Here is a 17,467-nt window from a genome sequence, read left to right on the forward strand (position 1 = left end):
CCATTAAGCCTGGAATGTTGCTGCACGAATTGCTCATACGCACACGCAGAGGTGGAGCCCAGATCGGCTAACAACAGAGGCATCCATGTCCTGATTCGGTGTAGGCATCGGCTGGTTTACTTTTTTCCCACTGGGACACGTCGCCGAGCTTACCAGGAAGCTATACAGAGAGAGAGAGAGAGAGTAGAGAGAGTGAGAGAGCTTTGTAGACGTGCCCGTTGGCTTAATAGTTGGGCCGACGGAAGGAGGCTTTCAAGTCTCGACTATACAATGCGTCATCACTCGGTGACGTGTTCGACAACTTATGGTCAGCGTTTTATGAGACTTTTCCACAGCGTAACGTTTTTGATGCGTTTGCATGATTGATATGCGTATATTGCTTTCAATGGTTCATTACGCTTTCAATGGACAGATGCATTGTGGTACGCATTTATTTCACTTGAAATGGACTGAAATGTACCAGTGGCCAGTTCAATTTTATGAGGTTGCAAATTGTAGATCAACAAAAATCAGTAATCAAAGTAATTTTGGACAAACTTTCACAATTGGTTTTCACTGGAAAGCATTGTTATTTTGCAAAATAATGCAAAAATGAATAATACAGCCATTTTACGCATATAGGGATCTGTCTTCTCTTCTTCTTCTCGTTGGCTCAACAACTGTTGTCTGTCAAGGCCTGCCTTTACCACTTGTGGGCTTGGCTTTCAGTGACTAAATGATTTCCCCCCATAGCAGGATAGTCAGTCCTACGTATGGCGGCACGGTCTATTTAGGGATTGAACCCAGGACGGGCATGTTGTTAAGTCGTACGAGTTGACGACTGTACTACGAGACCGGCTCAATTTGTCTATGGATTTGTTAATACAAGATATTTGATGAAATGTTGTTCATTTTGCATGAATTTAACGACGGCTATTAAAAACGACTCTCTGATTCTACGTTGACTTTTTTTAAATAAAAGGGAAATCGTTACATGGTTACATGGATGTGGAAAATGCTCATACATTGAGGATGGATTTTCAGCAGCTTTAATCCATTTATAAAACCTCGTTGCTGCTAGATATACCTTTTCGCTTCCAAGAAACAATTCAATTCCTCTATCTGCCCAAAACGAGACCATATTTTATCCACCCCAAAAATGCTTAAACACTCCGCACACCGTACCTGTGGCACCTTCTACGGTATTATTACATTTGCTTCAATAATCCATTCCGGTACAGCATCACGCTTGTGTTCGTACCAGTTGGGCAAAGGCAAAAAAAAATCGAAGCACTTGAAACGCCGTTCCATAATTCATACCGCCGTGGTGTGCGATCGTAAAAATTTATGATTGGTCAAATAAAAAAAAAAACAATCACTCTACACAGGCACAATACACAAAAAATGTCCACCCACAAAGAGAGGCAATGCATCCGAACGGATAAATATAGCGTCCTCTACGCTCCCTCCCCCTAGCTCCCCGAACGAGCCTGTATCGATTGCACCAAAAGACGATGACAGTAGCGCCGAAAAAGTGGCTACGCCCCCGGTAACGTCTTCGGCGCGCCTTCGAACCGAATAAATTTAAAGTAGAGATGAAATCAAAATTTTATTTTCCATTCCTTTTTACCGCTGGTGTACTATTATTTCCACGGCTGGTACGTCGGTACGTAATAAATCTGTTTTATCGTTCCGTCCATTTTCGATTACTTTTTTTTTTGTAACCATTTTGTTGCTGCTCTTGATATGGTTCTCACCCTCGCCCTATCGATGAACAATAAATCAACAATAATTGAAACAATACCATCACTTCGAACGCTTTGACTCCAACGAGCGAGAGTGTTTGTGGTGAGTGGTGTATTTGAGCAACGTTTTCAGATCAACGTCAAGCGCACGTTAGTAAAACCGTCCTGCAAATAAAAGTATGCAATGAGCATTTCATTATCATTTAAACCACTCAAACCCCGCAGCAAAACCGGCATGATAGAACTGTGATTACGCTGCTTACCATTAATTAAAACAACCCGCACATTTTACCAAGCTTTATTTTCAGTATCTGAGAATCTTCAAGAAAAGCAAAAAAACGCTCCATCAAAAAGAGCATTCGCTTCCACTTCTTCTTTGCCATTTTTTTACATCAAGTTTTTGATGAAACGCTCTGCTTTGTCTGCTCCAACTAAGGTAAAGGTGCTTTACATTGTCGTTCACCTTTACTGCAATGGTTGCGTACACTCACACACACCCACAGTGCATATCTTACCAGTGATCTTTTCTCCAAAATCCTTCAATTATCGCTCACCGTTAAACACGTGCAGACGAAGAATCGGTTACTGTTGTACCGCCGGCAAGTATTTTCCAAAACATGTTCAAACCTCAGCCACGCTGTTGATGATGGCTTTCAGGAGCCGTTATGGTGTTGCCACGGCACATCACGGAGGAAAAAAAAAAACAGCTTACCTTTCTACACCGACATGCCATCTTGAATTTGGCGGCTCTTGTGCTGTTCCATTCTCGCCATTATGATGCACATCAGTCCCGTTCTGTGGTCTCTCTGTGCTGCTGCATAAAAGGTGGGAAGTCCCTTGAACCCTAAGCGCGCGCGCGCGCGCGTCCCTTTCTGATTCATCTTTGAGATGGTGTATTGTGAAGCGTTCTTTTAATTTCTCTATACGGTGCTGCCGCTCTGTAAGCTTAACCAACCGTTTTAACCCTCCGAAAGCATCATAATCTGGGAAAGCGAAAAACACACACACACACACACAGCTCCAGCACACATACAGTGGATGCGCTTGCTAAGGGTAATTATATTAAAATTAAATTACATGGAAATTAAACGCACAGCGCAGGAGGCACATTGAACAGCATGAAAGGGCGGACGAAGGGTGTGGCCACGTGTCACACTAAGGTGGTGGCTTACCACTTCACTGAAGAGGCTAAGATGGTGCAGCTAGAAGAAAAACAGCAGACCAGCTCGACGTTACATTACCGCTTCTTATGTCTCGCCGCGGCTAAGACGATGGTGTGGCTTTACGGTGTAGCCTTTTTGGGGGGTGGTGGAATGTACGTTAAAAAAAAGCACGCTTGCTGTATCCCTATCGTCGGTCCTTTAAAGATTGTGCCTTTACAAGAGAAGCTTTACACAACACCAACAAAGAACACCTTCACTGTGCATCTATCAACCGTGCGCTACAGAAGCATGGAAGCCTACCCAGGCCGAAAGCGAGGCCTCCCCATGGCAAGGCGTAGCCAACGCGCAAAGTGTGGATGCAATTGCATTTTCAACCCCCCCGGGATGGTACTGGAGAGTTTAATTGCGGTGCTAATTCGTTAGCTAGACTCGTGGTAAAGGTGGCTGAAATAATCGCTCAATGGGTGACGAAGACGCTTACAGAATGGGATTTAAAAAAAAACATGGATTTTGACTAAAATAAAAGTGCCTGCTAGTAAAAACAAAAACTCATGTAATACTGTTGTACTGTGTAAGTGTTTCGTTATTTTTAAGTAAGTTTATAGGTAATATTTTAAAGCAAACAGTAGAATGGTGTTAGTCGTTGTTTCAACTTCTTATTTGCAAGCAAGTAATTTGGACAAGAAGTTGTTGACAGAATACAAACATACTCATGAGCAACATTTTCGATGTTTGTAGACTAGTCGATTTTAAATCAGTTTTTAAACGATTATCACAATGTTCGCTTGATGTTGCTTTATTTTTCTACTCAAACTATCCAGCATAAATATCAATACATTTATTGCAAATATGCACTCTAAATATTTGGTTGTTTCAGATGTCCAACGCACACGAACTGAACCTGATATTAAGTTGTATATACAACAAATAACTTTTGAATGTCCCTTTAGCTTAATTCATTCATTATGCAACAAAAGAACTACTTCTACATACTATTACTACTACTTACTACTTCTACAGTACTACAACTACTAATTCTTACATCCAACCACGTCCAACCACCTCAAACCGATGCGTGTTGCACTTTTCATGCTGCATAAAAGCAACAAACCCAAGAATTGGTAAAACGGTGCAACCCGAGCCAAGGAAGAGGAAGAATAAATGCTTATTTGTGAGTAAACCACCACTTTGGTAGTACCCTCATCATCACAGCAGTCCGCCGCTAATGAGTCCAGTACGAATTGCAAACGAAGCGTTCGGTGCAACGGCCAGCACACATTCGCAGCATTTTGAAGCTTTTCATGCTTGAGACTGGCTCAATTCTTTCCCATCCCATCTTGCCACGGGTATAATTGATTTGACATTCAGACGAAATGGCGGCACCTTTCCGGTTCACATTTCGTGCAGCAGTACCGTTTGCTGCACCACTGCACACACTGTCGCACTGTTGGTCCTTTTTGTTGCTTCTGCTGCAACATCGTTTTCCAATAGTACACGCCGGCAGTGGTTTTTTTTTCTTAACCATTGCCGTAAGGTTTTCCATAACTATGGTTTTAATAAATTATATGGTTCTGTTAGTGGGGTAGAAGACTGCCGCAATAGTGCCATGCTTTCCAAGGAAAAGCGGAAATTATGATTGACGTGTGTGCTACATTTTTTTGTTTGTTGTGGACGTCTTTTGACTGCAAATTTTGGTATAATTATCGATGGTGGCTGTAATTGGCCCGACTCAATTGAAGGGTTTGTGCGAATAGTGGTCAGTGCAATTTATTTCTCATTTCCAACCATTTCCTCATGCAGTAAGTCTTTATTTGAGTGTTTTTTGTTTTTTTTTTTGCAGATGTTTGACTGTAAAAATCACATTCGAGTGATTCAGCCGATGGACAATGGAACACGACTTTACATCTGCGGCACCAACGCTCACAGCCCGAAGGATGTTGTGATATTCGTGAGTAACATTTAATAAACTCTTTTCTCCAATTCACTTGCAGTATGTGTTTATGTTGATTGTATAGTCTATTTTGTTTGATAACAAAAAAACTTTAACTTCATCTCAACGATTTATTCTGTCCCAAAAGATAGCTACCACCGCAGGAAAAGTAAATGAAGTGAAAGGTACCCCAAACTGTGCCAAAGAAGTTGTTCGTATGAAACTAGGCAATAAATATTTAAATTTTGTACCCCATTTTCAACCACGCACACTGCCTGCAACCCCTCCAAAGGGTGCCAAAATTCTGCCGAAACCCGTACCTTTCCACTTGATTTCATCCAAAACCCATCTTACGGTGCGGGATTGCATGATTGCTGGTGTCAGTACCGAAGTTTTCTTCTTTTTTCCAATCGGTTCCCACGATCGGGCCGCGATGTATAGTTTCCACTTGCTTCCTTTTATTTTCCCTCTTCCCGGGTTTCGAGCATCTTTTCGATTGCAGCGTGAAACTATTTCACCACTTTAAGCTTGCCTCCTTTTTGCGCCTCTTGTACTTGATGGAGTAAAACATAACAGCGTAAACATACAGTTTTTCCCGTTCCCGGGAGTGCTCAAAAATCAATTACGTGATAATTCAAGCCGAAAAGGAAAGATAAGATACTGTAAGAGGGTACAGAATGTTTGTTACGCTGGCAGCGCGGGTTGACACACCAGTTGACGCAGCGATGTGATGAGGGACATTTTCCTACGCTTCATTATCATTTTCGGCAGCTCCGAAGGTAGTAGTATGTGTGTGTGTGTGCTATGATTGTTTGTTTACCAAATGACACTGGGTCAGAGAAAAAGCTACGGAAATGGCTAAGTGAGGTTCAGTTTTATCGATTTTCAAACAATTTCAGATGATTATATTCACGAAGCAATTGGCAAAATTTGCGCCATTTGTAAAATGTAGCACACAGAGAGTACAAAAAGTGTTGTTGTTCTTACTTTGAATAAAATACTTTAAGTCCAGTTATTACCTATCTAGAATAGTTGTTAAAACTTCTCAAAAAGGATTTTAGTTTTTATTGCTTTAAACATCTCATTGCATTATCTTTGTTGTCTCAGCCATAATCATAGTAGCTAAACTGCTCACAACTACATAAACGTCTAATAAATTACCCCTTCAATCTATCATTCTTAGCGTAATTTAACCCACTTGCCCCGTTCGGAGTATGTGCCCGGGGTCGGGCTCGGCGTCGCCAAGTGTCCCTACGATCCCATCGACAACTCGACCGCCATCTACGTGCACGAGGGCAATCCCGGCGGCCTGCCGGCCCTGGTAAGTGCAGCTCATTTCCACCTGGAACAGCGGCAGCAGTAGCGCCACGACGCTCCACTGACAAACAAACAAGCGAGCCGGAACACACAGCCCATCACCCTGCAGCACCAACGTTGATTCGTTTGTTAATTTTTCCATGTTTGTTACCCCTTTTCGCTCTGCGCCACCACCCGCCCAGTACTCCGGTACGAATGCCGAGTTCACCAAGGCGGACACGGTCATATTCCGGGCGGATCTGTACGAGATGTCCTCCGGGAAGAAGATGTACAACTTCAAGCGTACGCTCAAGTACGACTCCAAGTGGTTGGATAGTGAGTATAATTTATTATGCTTAATTTTCTCCTGTCCCACTTTCCGATTTATCCCAAACAACCCCTACCCTTTACCCCCTTACAACAATCATCATTCTTTTCCAAATGTAATGGAATGTTTTAGAGCAGCCCTTCCGTGTACACCAGATAACCCGCTTTGCAGCCCAGCACCCCGACAACACACCATCGTTGTGCTGCGTTTGGTCGGCTGACCACCACTGGCCATTTATCAATTTGCGCACTGGATTGTGACAGCGCTGCTTATTTGCTGCCACCACCTTGCATTACATGACCCAGCGTTACTCCGCCGCTCGGTACTCCGGTTTTTGTGCCCAGCCGATCACTGCGAACGAGCCCCGTTTTTCATGCATGCCGTTCCGAGAACGAGAACAAGATGCAGTTGCCACTGCTGCTTCTGCTGCTGATGCTGTTTGGTGTTGGCGGCAGCCAGCAAACCGCAAAGCACATAGCATTTCAGCTAAACTTGCAACCACAAATCCCGAGCAACGGGATCGCTGTGCAGTGGGGCCGGGGTCGGTACCGTTGTTTCCGTACTGGAAGCAAGTGTTTATCTCATTGAGGGTAATTAACTGCGATGAGTGAAGTGGACCGGCGTTTGCGTAAGTTCGCTCAAGAACCGCTCTCCGAAGCGCGCAGCCCGAACCCAATGTGGATGAGGTCCAAAATTATACCAAAATTTTGATATTTACATACGCGACCATAAACTATTGCTCCGACGTGAAACGTGACGTGAGTGCGTGAGCGCAGGAGGGAAACAATCGAAAAACCGCAAGCACATACGTACAGGATACGCAGGACACACAGGAACAAACAACAGCCAGCCTCACGCACGGCGGATAACGCGAGCAAACATTTCTCCCTAATTGACCAATATGCGCTTCACGGAAAGCACCGATGGCTGCTTCGGAACGATGATCTTAATCCGACCGATGCCAATCCGCCCGCCCGTCCCTGTCCCTCCGACGGGGATGATTGGTTCGAGGATTTATGCACCGCTCGACCGGGTAAACAATCTTGGAATCTATTTCGCATCGGAAACCAGCGGCTTGAGCGGATGACTTATGGGAGTTGCTGGTTTGTGGTGGGGCTTTGCTAAAATTACATCGCCAATCGTAATGGCGGTCATGGGGGAGATGGTTTGTGATTAGCGATTATGGTGTGCTTATGGACGCCTTCTTGGGTGTTGTGTTGTTTAGATTTCAACCATGTTAGGTTTGAATGTTAAATGAATTTATTGTTGTACATCTTTAATCACAATGTTGTTACACTTATTTATTCTGTTTTCCATATTTGTTTATTAATTTACTTCAAGAATTGTTTTATCGTGGTAAAAACTGTAAAAAGTGAATTATTTCTTTGCAATGAGGAAAATGCTTCCAGTCTATAGGATTGAAATGATTATAATTTCCTTAAAGCACATTTTTCTTTTATTCACTACATTACTATCGCCTATTCAGCTCCTTAAGGAGCTGTGGTTCCTATCTACTACAACTCACTTCTTGATAAAAGAAAATGATGGCAAGAAAAAAACCACGATACCACTCGATATGCAACAGCTTCATTATACACCTTCTTCGCAGTGAAGATTAAGCGAGACGAGAGCCTCTGCCAGATAGACACGAACTGCTACCCAGAGCAACTGATCTAGATGCACCTTGCTCTCAAGAGAAATTAATCTTATTTGCTTTCTGACCAGATAAGAGACTACAAGACACAGAAGAAGAAGAAAAACACTTCATGAAAAGGCTTGCGTCCGCACATCAATACAATGTTTCTGCTCTTTGAGCATTATTTATTTAATTGCAACAATTCCTTCCATTCATTTAATAAAATAAAAAAATCCTTTTCTTGTGCATGATTTGTTAATCCAGCTTCCCTCCTCCTTTCCTTCGCAGAGCCCAACTTTGTCGGTTCGTTCGACATCGGCGAGTACGTGTACTTTTTCTTCCGCGAAATAGCGGTCGAGTACATCAACTGCGGCAAGGCGGTATACTCGCGGGTGGCGCGCGTCTGCAAGAAAGACACCGGCGGCAAGAACATCCTCAACCAGAACTGGGCCACCTACCTAAAGGCACGGCTGAACTGCAGCATCTCGGGCGAGTTCCCGTTCTACTTCAACGAGATCCAGGACGTGTACCAGATGCCGACGGACAAGACCAAGTTCTATGCGACCTTCACGACCAGCACGAACGGGTTGGTCGGATCGGCGGTGTGCAGCTTTAGCTTGGGCGAAATCCATTCCGCATTCGCTGGTAGGTGGAGCAGCAGCATCAGCCGCGGCGATTCCACTATCTAATTCGATGCGTCGTTTCTGTGTTGTGTAGGTAAATTCAAGGAGCAAGCGACATCCAACTCCGCCTGGTTGCCGGTGATGAGCTCCAAGATTCCCGAACCACGGCCCGGTACGTGTGTGGACGATACGACCACACTGCCCGATGCTGTGCTGAACTTTATCCGCTCCCACCCACTGATGGACCGGGCGGTCACCCATGATTATGGCAATCCGGTGTTCTACAAGCGAGACCTTATCCTTACCAAGCTTGTTGTTGACAAGTAAGCGTCCTTCCCAGCGCAAAGCAGTTCCAAGAATTGCCCCTAATTCTAACACTCCCGTATCCTTTTTGCGTAGAATTACTATCGACATCCTGAACCAGGAGTATCTGGTGTACTATTTGGCCACGAACGAGGGACGCATCTACAAGGTGGTACAGTACTTCCACGACGGTCAGTCGCGGGCGAAGCTGTTGGACATCTTCGATGTGGCACCGAACGAACCGATCCAGGTGATGCGGCTTAGCCAGCGCTACAAATCGCTCTACATCGGTACCGATTCGCGCATCAAGCAGATCGATCTGGTGATGTGCAATCGGCGGTACGACAGCTGCTACCGGTGCGTGCAGGATCCGTACTGCGGCTGGGACCGGGACAGTGGTAGCTGCCGGCCGTATCAGCTGGGATTCCTACAGGTACGTAAATTAGCGTAAAGATTGTGTTTTTCAATGGTGTTTGTAGTGCAGATTGCATATTGTCGGGCGGTTTACTGTATTTTTATGTATTTTTGTATGACCACGTAGCCCGGTGGCAATACTCAATTGGTACAAGGGTTAATTATTGGCTTTTACATGTAAATGTAAGCAAGTCAAATGTTTCTTCGGCTCATGTTTTTACTTCATGGAAAACATGTTCATGCCTCAGGCTTCGTAAAATCATGCATGGGATATTTTTGAGATAAAAAATATGAATTAAACGTTCCTATTGTACAATTGATTCGCTCACATTTGACCCAACGCCTAAAGTTAGGCAATTTACGCGACAATATCGACTGTTTAACCATAAATCAAAAACATGCTACACAAACAAATGACCCAGGACAGCAAAAAACGCAGCACTTAAGCATAATTTAATAACAGTTTATACAAAACAATTGCACAAAAAAGCTCGCACACAAGAGTAATTAAACCACCATCGGGATAATGTCAAGCTTTCCAAAATCGATCGAAACTAAGCGTTTCCTTCATACCCACCCGGTGCCCCGGTACACACTCCGGTAGCAGCAAAATCCGGTCCATTTTCGTTCGGCGATTCCATTAGTCAACCCATCAGCACTAACAGCAACAAAAAAACGGAATGGAAAATCTCCCGATTGCCCTACTGTCGGCGCCTAAAACTCATCGACACTCGCACACGTATTTATTAGTATCGATTTCAATTTTATTGCGCGCTTGGGGAACACGCGCGTGCTTTTCCACTGCTCCTACCGATAGCCCTAGGGTGAGGTGAAGGTGTAATGATTAGAATAATTACTCCCCCAAGGGGCCTTGCTTCTCCATCCCTCCCTGCTATCGCTCGATGCCATTAGCTCGATTTGAAATCCCTTTCGGAATTGCTCACCACCAAACCCGAGTGGGATTGAAACCTTTCCACCATTGCAATCCAGTGGGGAGCAATCGAGGGACGTGTGCAATCACTCTATAACGATGAAATTGATTTTTAGAATTGGGTCATAACCAGTAGATCGTCACCACGAGACCGCCAGATAGGTGTGGGCCCCGAAAGATTAAAAAAAAAACCCTCACAAACACAAAGCGACCCGCACCCGAACTCATATGCCCTGGCCGGGTGGTGATGGTCGTCCCGATGGCACCGGTCGCCATAATGTATCGTTAATTGAAAACCGGCGTTAAAAGGGTTTCCAACCCGAAAACGCATCGCGCAGCAAAGCATTAGACCGGGGCACCGGGGCGAAGGGGCCAAGTGCTGATGATTATCTAGGCAGGCTTTAATCGCATTAAAAAGCGATACTGAATTTAATCACGATTATTGGGCGAAATTTGACGCAATCGAACTGTGCGCAGTGCTTCGGGTAAGGGTTGAAAGTTCCATTTTAACACCTACTCCTCCTTTCATCTCCCTCGCTTGGCTGCGCTCCAAACAGGATGTTGGCAACCGGACGTCGGACATTTGTGACACGAACGTGATGCGGAAGAAAATTATCGTCACCTTCGGCCAGAGCGTCCATCTCGGGTGCTTTGCACGGGTGCCGGAAATCCTGAAGTACCAGCCGGTCACCTGGTACCACCATTCGAAGGAGCGCGGCCGGTACGAGGTCCGGTACAGCGTCACCAAGCACATCGAAACGTCCGAGGGCGGGCTGGTGGTGATTGCGATCAACGAAGCGGACAGCGGACGGTACGATTGCTATCTCGGTGGGTCGCTACTGTGCAGCTTCAGCTTGGTTGTGGATGCGCATCGGTAAGATATTTGTGATTAATACGCTGCCAATGAGACTGGCCCGGAACACTAAAGAGCTGATGTATTTACAGGTGTACGGCACCGAGCAAGGGTAACGATTATCAGAAAATCTACTCCGACTGGTGCCACGAGTTCGAGCGGTACAAGTCCGCCTTGAAGCGATGGGAAGCGAAGCAATCGGTAGGATTTTTTGTTGTCTTTGCTTGCTCTTTTTACTGATCTTCTTAATCTTATCATCATTTTTCTTTTTTTTTAACCAGCAATGCTCAACTAACCCGAAAGACAACGAACTGGACGTGTACCAAGGCAATGGAAACGTCTGATGATAAGGTGAGCTATTTCATCACAACTTCAACGCTTCAACTCTTTAACTCATTTCTACTGCATTTTCAGGCCCTTCTCAACACAAAGGAGTCGTTACATTTTAACAAGCGAAACAACAACAACAACAACAACAATGTCTGTGATAAGCGAAGGAAATCCTATGACAATGCACAAACAAAATAACCTATTGAAAGAGAAGCTAACAAACGGAAATGAGAGAGCAGAACAAAACCCATACACTAACAAACAACCTAAACAAAATACACAATAGTAATCGAATGTTGTAGCAAGGTTAGTAAAAGATGAAGAAGAAGCAAAAAAACAACAAGCAAACATCAATCCAGTCCCCTATTCCAGTTGTGAGTAGAATCCTTTTCGTCGTCGTAAGCTAGGAACAATTTGTTAGCTGACAGTTTGGGAGAAAGAAACAGAGAGAAGTGGAGTAAAACTGATTGCAAAATGCAAACAATCCCAACATCCCCGTGTGAGCTCGTGATCTCAACCCGTTGTATAGTACATGGCGTGTTGAGCACTAGATCACACTTAGTAGACGAATGAACCAGCTTCACTAGCAACGAGTAGCCTCGTTTCAATCAGTGGTTTTAATGGCCACTCCTGCATCTCCCGGGTTTTGTCTGTACAGCTGTACATCGAACCTGCACTGTGTAGAAGATGTAGAAGAAAAAAAAACGGAGCTAAATTAAGGGAAACAGTAGCGTATTGATGTAAACTAGGAAGGAAACAGACACACACACAACTGAACTGCGATCGCAATCGAAACTGGTAAGGTTAGAAAGAATTAAGAAATTTTTTGTATATTAAATAATTCTTCTCTTTACTCCTCCACTACAGATGAAACAACAAAAAACTTCTAGGAACAAAATATAGAACAAATTGACGGTGCGCAGTGGTCATGTGGTAAAGGACTTTCACAATTCATTTTAAACTCGTAAGTATAACCGTGCTCAACATGCAGTGCCATCTGGAGCTAAAGGAATCTTTTTTCCGTTTCTCCATTCCACAGATTTGTACAATAAACACAAGCAATGGCTTCATCGACGTCACTCGGGTCTATACCGGTGCCGAGCCGAGCACGCAGACATCGGAGCCGCTCATATGCATGCTTTGCCGGGAGCCGCTGCTACGTTCTTACAGGGCACCTCAGCTACAGCTAGAGCTGAGACAAACTCGAAACAAATGGAAAGCAATCATAAAATCTCAAACGTACACGTGCTGTACTGCAGCAAGCTTAAGAGACTGATTTCGGTCGGTTAATCGATATTTTTAACACAGCGGAACACAAACACACACTCTGTAACTCTCATCCACTCATAGCTCATACCTATAAGCTCCTCCAACATAATACAAGAATGAGATGAGGAAACATGAGGCACGAGAAAAAAACAAAAACAAACGAAGCTGAAACGAAACACGTACGACGATCGAACGAAACAAAAAATTTCGCAAAATCTGTGATAACTTTAGCGTTTAAGTGGCTCAAATGGAATAGATTTCGGCCCCCTAGGAAGGTAGTGGAGGAAAATTTCCATAGTAGACGTGTCGGCTAGAGCGATCAAGGGAGGGCTGCCAGCCTAGGAACGATCTGATCTTTAGGGGCTGTCCCAAATTTTGATTTTTTGGACAGAAGTTTGTGCTGTTTAGTTTCATTCGAATATTTTTCTGTTTGTTTTGGTATAGATAAGACACAATCGAAGGGAGAGCAGATGTGTAGGCAAAGCAACAAAAAGCATAACAAAACCAACACGTGTGTAACTAATGTAATTACTAATGAAAAATAAAATGATAGAGATTGATCGAACTAATGCGTTGAGACGTATGGGATGGCCCGTGATGTGTTGTTGTTTGTCGGGTTTTCCACTCAAAAACGGAGTACAGCGACAGTAACATCGCAAGGTCACTGATAACATCTTTATGATCCTTTTCTGTTTACTCTTTGCATCCCGTTGTATTCTAGGCTGCTCTAAATCATCTCCACTCGCACGATAGCTTAGTGTGGACCCACAACAAGAGTCATGGGTCAGTTTATTGTGTACTCACAAACACACACATACACACACGCCCCACCACACACCCATTAGGTGTCGTCTGTTTGCATTTCAGACCGATAAGCGGTGTTTTCCATCAAACGAGTGATAACGCGCAGGTACACAGATGCTGCAGCACGGCATGGCACACGACACAATCCACCCGGGCTGTACGTAGCTCCACACAAGAAGTCGTCAAGGTCGTCGTGATCAAACCGGTTACTGGTTGTTACGAGTAGTTTGTGCCTCCTCTTCCTTCGCTTTACTAACGAGCGACACTAGCTCCCGTTCCGTGGGGCTCTTGCTAGCACTCTGCTCGCCGGGCTTATCGTCGAATATCTTAAAGTTCTTCGAGTAGTACCAGGTGCCCATATCGAAGCATGTTCCAATGATGACAAACACAGCCGCCGTGTAGTTCATTGATGCGCGCAGTGCCTCACCATCGTACAGCCAGCAGTTGCCCTGTTTAGCGCAGGTACGGCCCCAAAGCACACAGGTCCGGTCGATGATAGCACCGAAGACGATCGGTGCAGGAAGGAACGAGAACAGTGTGTTGATCGCCATCGAGAATCCCATCGAGATGGCTTTATCGCGTGGCTCGACACATCTACAAATAAAGAGTACGCTTTTGATTTATACAGCCTCCCAAGATCTAGCAAAAACGTTTATCACCTTAAGCCGATGAGAAAGTTTGCGGCCGATTCCGTGCCACCGATAAACTTGTTCAAGCACAAGCACATCAGGAAGAAGTAGAACGGAGTCCCGCAGTCCACTGGGCAACTTCCAGGCGTGGCCGAACCGTAGGAGGAGGTGAAATTGGCATCTAAATCATCTGTCGGGCTCGCGATGCAGGAACAGTTTGTGTAGAGCTGGCAGGTGTTAACAAACCGATCAGCAGTTGTTGCTTTCATACGAACGCAGTGTCACCTACCGTTGTTCCAGTTGGATCCTTGAGCGAGTCCCGGCATCCAGCATGACACGGCGAAAGATACGTTTGTCCATCGCTTCCACAGATTGGGGCGTACTTCACGAACTCACAATTGCATCCCAAACTACAGGATGCGTCTTGAGAACTGAAAGAATGGTTAAAATGTGTTAAATTCTTGCTTACTATACCACTATACCTACTTGGCTGGGAACTTACTTAGCAACGATATCTGCATTGTTCAACGCAGAGCAACCGAACCATGCATACCCAACGATGAGTGCCGCCGAAAGAATGCTTGTGATTACGTTCCACCCGGCCAGCTGTCTAGAACTGACACGCAGCTTTTGGATCACCATACCGGCGATCAGTATTCCCAGTGCGGAAAAGACGAGCGAAGTAGATCCCGTGATCATGCTGCCATAATCATAGAGGATAAGATTTACTGAAGAAATAGACAACCTGTGTCCGTTTTCGATACTTACTTAGCCTGGGACGGTGTCAGCCGATACTGGATCTCGATGTACTTAGCCTGAAACAGGAAGTACGGCATATACCCGAAGAAGTAGAAGATGCTGGCCACATTGTTAAACACGTACGCCTTGTTGGTGACGAGCCGGCGCACCGTAACCAGCATGTCACTGAACGACACCTTCCGGTTCGTCTCGACATCCTCTTCGGCGGTCGAGGTACCGCTAGCGCGACTCGCCTGCCGGGAAAGCGATATGCGTTCCGCCGTCCTGGGCAGCACCTTCGGGAAGCTGGCTGCAATGACAAGACCGTTAAGCGAACACAAACGTTAAACACTGAACGCACTCCACTTTTCTACTGGCTAGACAGATGGCTAGACAGCAGGATTTGGTTTTAATGCCACTACTATCTACGACTCGGAAAGTGTCAACAGCAAAAACAAATCCGCGTCGGCGCCTGCCTGCTCGCTTGCAAAAATATGTTGCGAAATTGCGTTTGCGCACTCGCGCACTCCTTACCAAAGAATGGTGCGATGATGATAAGCGTGGAGCCGAGCGCTAGCCAACCCATCCACCAGGCACCGATCCAGCGCGGATCGCTCTGGTTATAGCCCGGATCGACGCCGACGTGCACAAAGTACTTCAAACACAGGGAAGCCAACGAAAAGCCAACCAGCGGTCCCATGCGCCGCCCGAACGCAGCCAAACTGGATAGGAACGGTACCTTCTCCTTGCGCACATTATCATCCAGATAGGTAAGGCCGAGGGTGAAGTATAGTGATGTCCCAATGCCGGACAGGAAGCTGCCGAAGAATAGCACGATCTGTGGCCTTATATCTCCGACGTCCAGCGAACAGTCTGGCGATAGTCGATCCTCTCTACACAGGTTATCCGCACCCTTCGTCAAGTTGCCGAGATTCTGCTCCAACTCTGCCTGAGCCTTTGAGAACAGGAAGTGGGGCAGTGCGTTCACGAAGCAGGATAGTGCCATGCTGACAATCCCCATCGCTATCCATAGCGGTTTGCGGCGGTTCGAGGCGTAGTACGATAGAAAGAGCGATGCCAGCACGAAGGATAGGTCGGAGCCGGCGGTAATGATACCCACCGTGCGGGACGAGATCTGTATGCTCTTCTCCACCGTCGTGAGCGTGCCGTAGAAGTAGGAGGTGGTCGAGTTGAGGATGCATCCCATCAGCCCGAACAGCAGCACGTACAGCTTCTTGCTGGCCAGCCGCTGCCAGAAAGGGCCACGGCACACCCAAAACCCGCACTGCACATCCCGCTCGCTGTACGCGGAAATGCTCCGATCGAAGGCGATCTTCGTCGGCGGCGCGTTCAGGTGGCCCTCGTTCAATCCGTTCGCCAAACTACCGTTCATGGTGCTCGCACGGTTGTCCGTCAACTGGCTGGCTTACCGGCGATCGTGGCGTGAGCCGATGCACACACCCGGTAGGCTTATCTGCTTTCCTTAGGCCACGGTTTATTGCCCCACAGATACACGGGGCACACAAAGATACTGGTGTGACGATCGGTGCCTCACCATATATCATGGAACATGATTTTGGACATTTTGTTTGTCGCCGGTGGAGAGCGATGATAACTTTCGTGCGAAAATGTTCTTCTTTTTTATTAGAATTCGTTGACCTGTACGCTTGTAGGCAAACAACTAGCACACAAAACACATAGTTCTTGAAATAAAGCTCCACCAACAGGGGGAATATAAACAGCAATCAAACCAAACGGCTTTATGCTCCCTCTATTCCACAACTTGTTGAATGAATTAGCAGATGTGTTTACTTCATCTCCCGAAAGTCATTAGCCACTGAACTAGGATTAATTGCTGTACGGTTATTATTATTATTATTATTACTGTGCTGTTTAATAATCAAGCGATATTCATTTCAGCAGAATTATAACATTCGGGTCACTAATAATCGATAAAAGTCAATCGACGATGCGATTTGAAGCAATCAAATATCAGGGTGAATTGCTCGCAAATTGGGCTCGGTGTTAGAAGGCGGCTTTTAAATTGGGGATATAATTGCAATCGCTTGCCGATTCCATGGTGGTGTATGATATTTAATTATGCATCTAATCATATGTGCTCTCACGCAAATGACTGGAAATTTGATTTAAAATGTATTCGAAAGCTATCGATAGTGTCATTTTAGTCTAGTTCAATTATAATTTGTTGGTGCATGAGATGATCGTACCTGGTTTGATTGACTGCATTTGAAACTTTGACAGAACGGGTGAACATTTTATTTACTAATTAAAATGCGAGAATTCATAATAAGACACGTAGAAAGTATCACTTATGTTTACTTTGGTCCGAGCTGTTCCAAAAATGTCGGGAGCCTTTATTTATTGACTAAAATATAGCCCAGGGAAATCAATTAAAGCTTCTTCTTTTCTTCTTCTGCTTAGAAGCATCAAACATTGCAGGAAAAACCCTGCCTGTATCACTAATAGACTTGGCAA

General features: G+C 45.2%; 2 protein-coding genes across 2 annotated transcripts in view; one reads left to right on the forward strand and one right to left on the reverse strand.

Moving 5' to 3' along the window:
- LOC120949015 (semaphorin-2A-like) overlaps positions 1 to 13,365 on the forward strand; it is an 89,262-nt gene extending 75,897 nt beyond the window's left edge. The window contains exons 5-16 of the mRNA XM_049605424.1: positions 4,728 to 4,835; positions 6,001 to 6,138; positions 6,317 to 6,449; positions 8,366 to 8,722; positions 8,795 to 9,023; positions 9,100 to 9,436; positions 10,906 to 11,222; positions 11,294 to 11,402; positions 11,483 to 11,552; positions 11,616 to 12,329; positions 12,399 to 12,495; positions 12,571 to 13,365. Coding sequence (XP_049461381.1) covers positions 4,728 to 4,835; positions 6,001 to 6,138; positions 6,317 to 6,449; positions 8,366 to 8,722; positions 8,795 to 9,023; positions 9,100 to 9,436; positions 10,906 to 11,222; positions 11,294 to 11,402; positions 11,483 to 11,545 — 1,791 coding nt within the window. The 3' untranslated portion in view covers positions 11,546 to 11,552; positions 11,616 to 12,329; positions 12,399 to 12,495; positions 12,571 to 13,365. The remainder of the gene's footprint in view (positions 1 to 4,727; positions 4,836 to 6,000; positions 6,139 to 6,316; positions 6,450 to 8,365; positions 8,723 to 8,794; positions 9,024 to 9,099; positions 9,437 to 10,905; positions 11,223 to 11,293; positions 11,403 to 11,482; positions 11,553 to 11,615; positions 12,330 to 12,398; positions 12,496 to 12,570) is intronic.
- A 189-nt stretch (positions 13,366 to 13,554) lies between these two features.
- On the reverse strand, positions 13,555 to 16,438 carry LOC120949016 (solute carrier organic anion transporter family member 74D-like). The gene is made up of 6 exons (XM_040365945.2): positions 15,506 to 16,438; positions 15,002 to 15,281; positions 14,736 to 14,933; positions 14,523 to 14,664; positions 14,264 to 14,460; positions 13,555 to 14,198 (listed from the first exon to the last, which is right to left on the reverse strand). The coding sequence occupies exons 1-6, from the start codon at positions 16,362 to 16,364 to the stop codon at positions 13,811 to 13,813; spliced, it is 2,064 nt and encodes a 687-aa protein (XP_040221879.2). The 5' UTR covers positions 16,365 to 16,438; the 3' UTR covers positions 13,555 to 13,810.
- Between the last annotated feature and the right edge of the window lie 1,029 nt (positions 16,439 to 17,467).

The sequence above is a fragment of the Anopheles coluzzii genome, chromosome 2 (assembly GCF_943734685.1).
Source record: "Anopheles coluzzii chromosome 2, AcolN3, whole genome shotgun sequence".
Taxonomy (NCBI): domain Eukaryota; kingdom Metazoa; phylum Arthropoda; class Insecta; order Diptera; family Culicidae; genus Anopheles; species Anopheles coluzzii.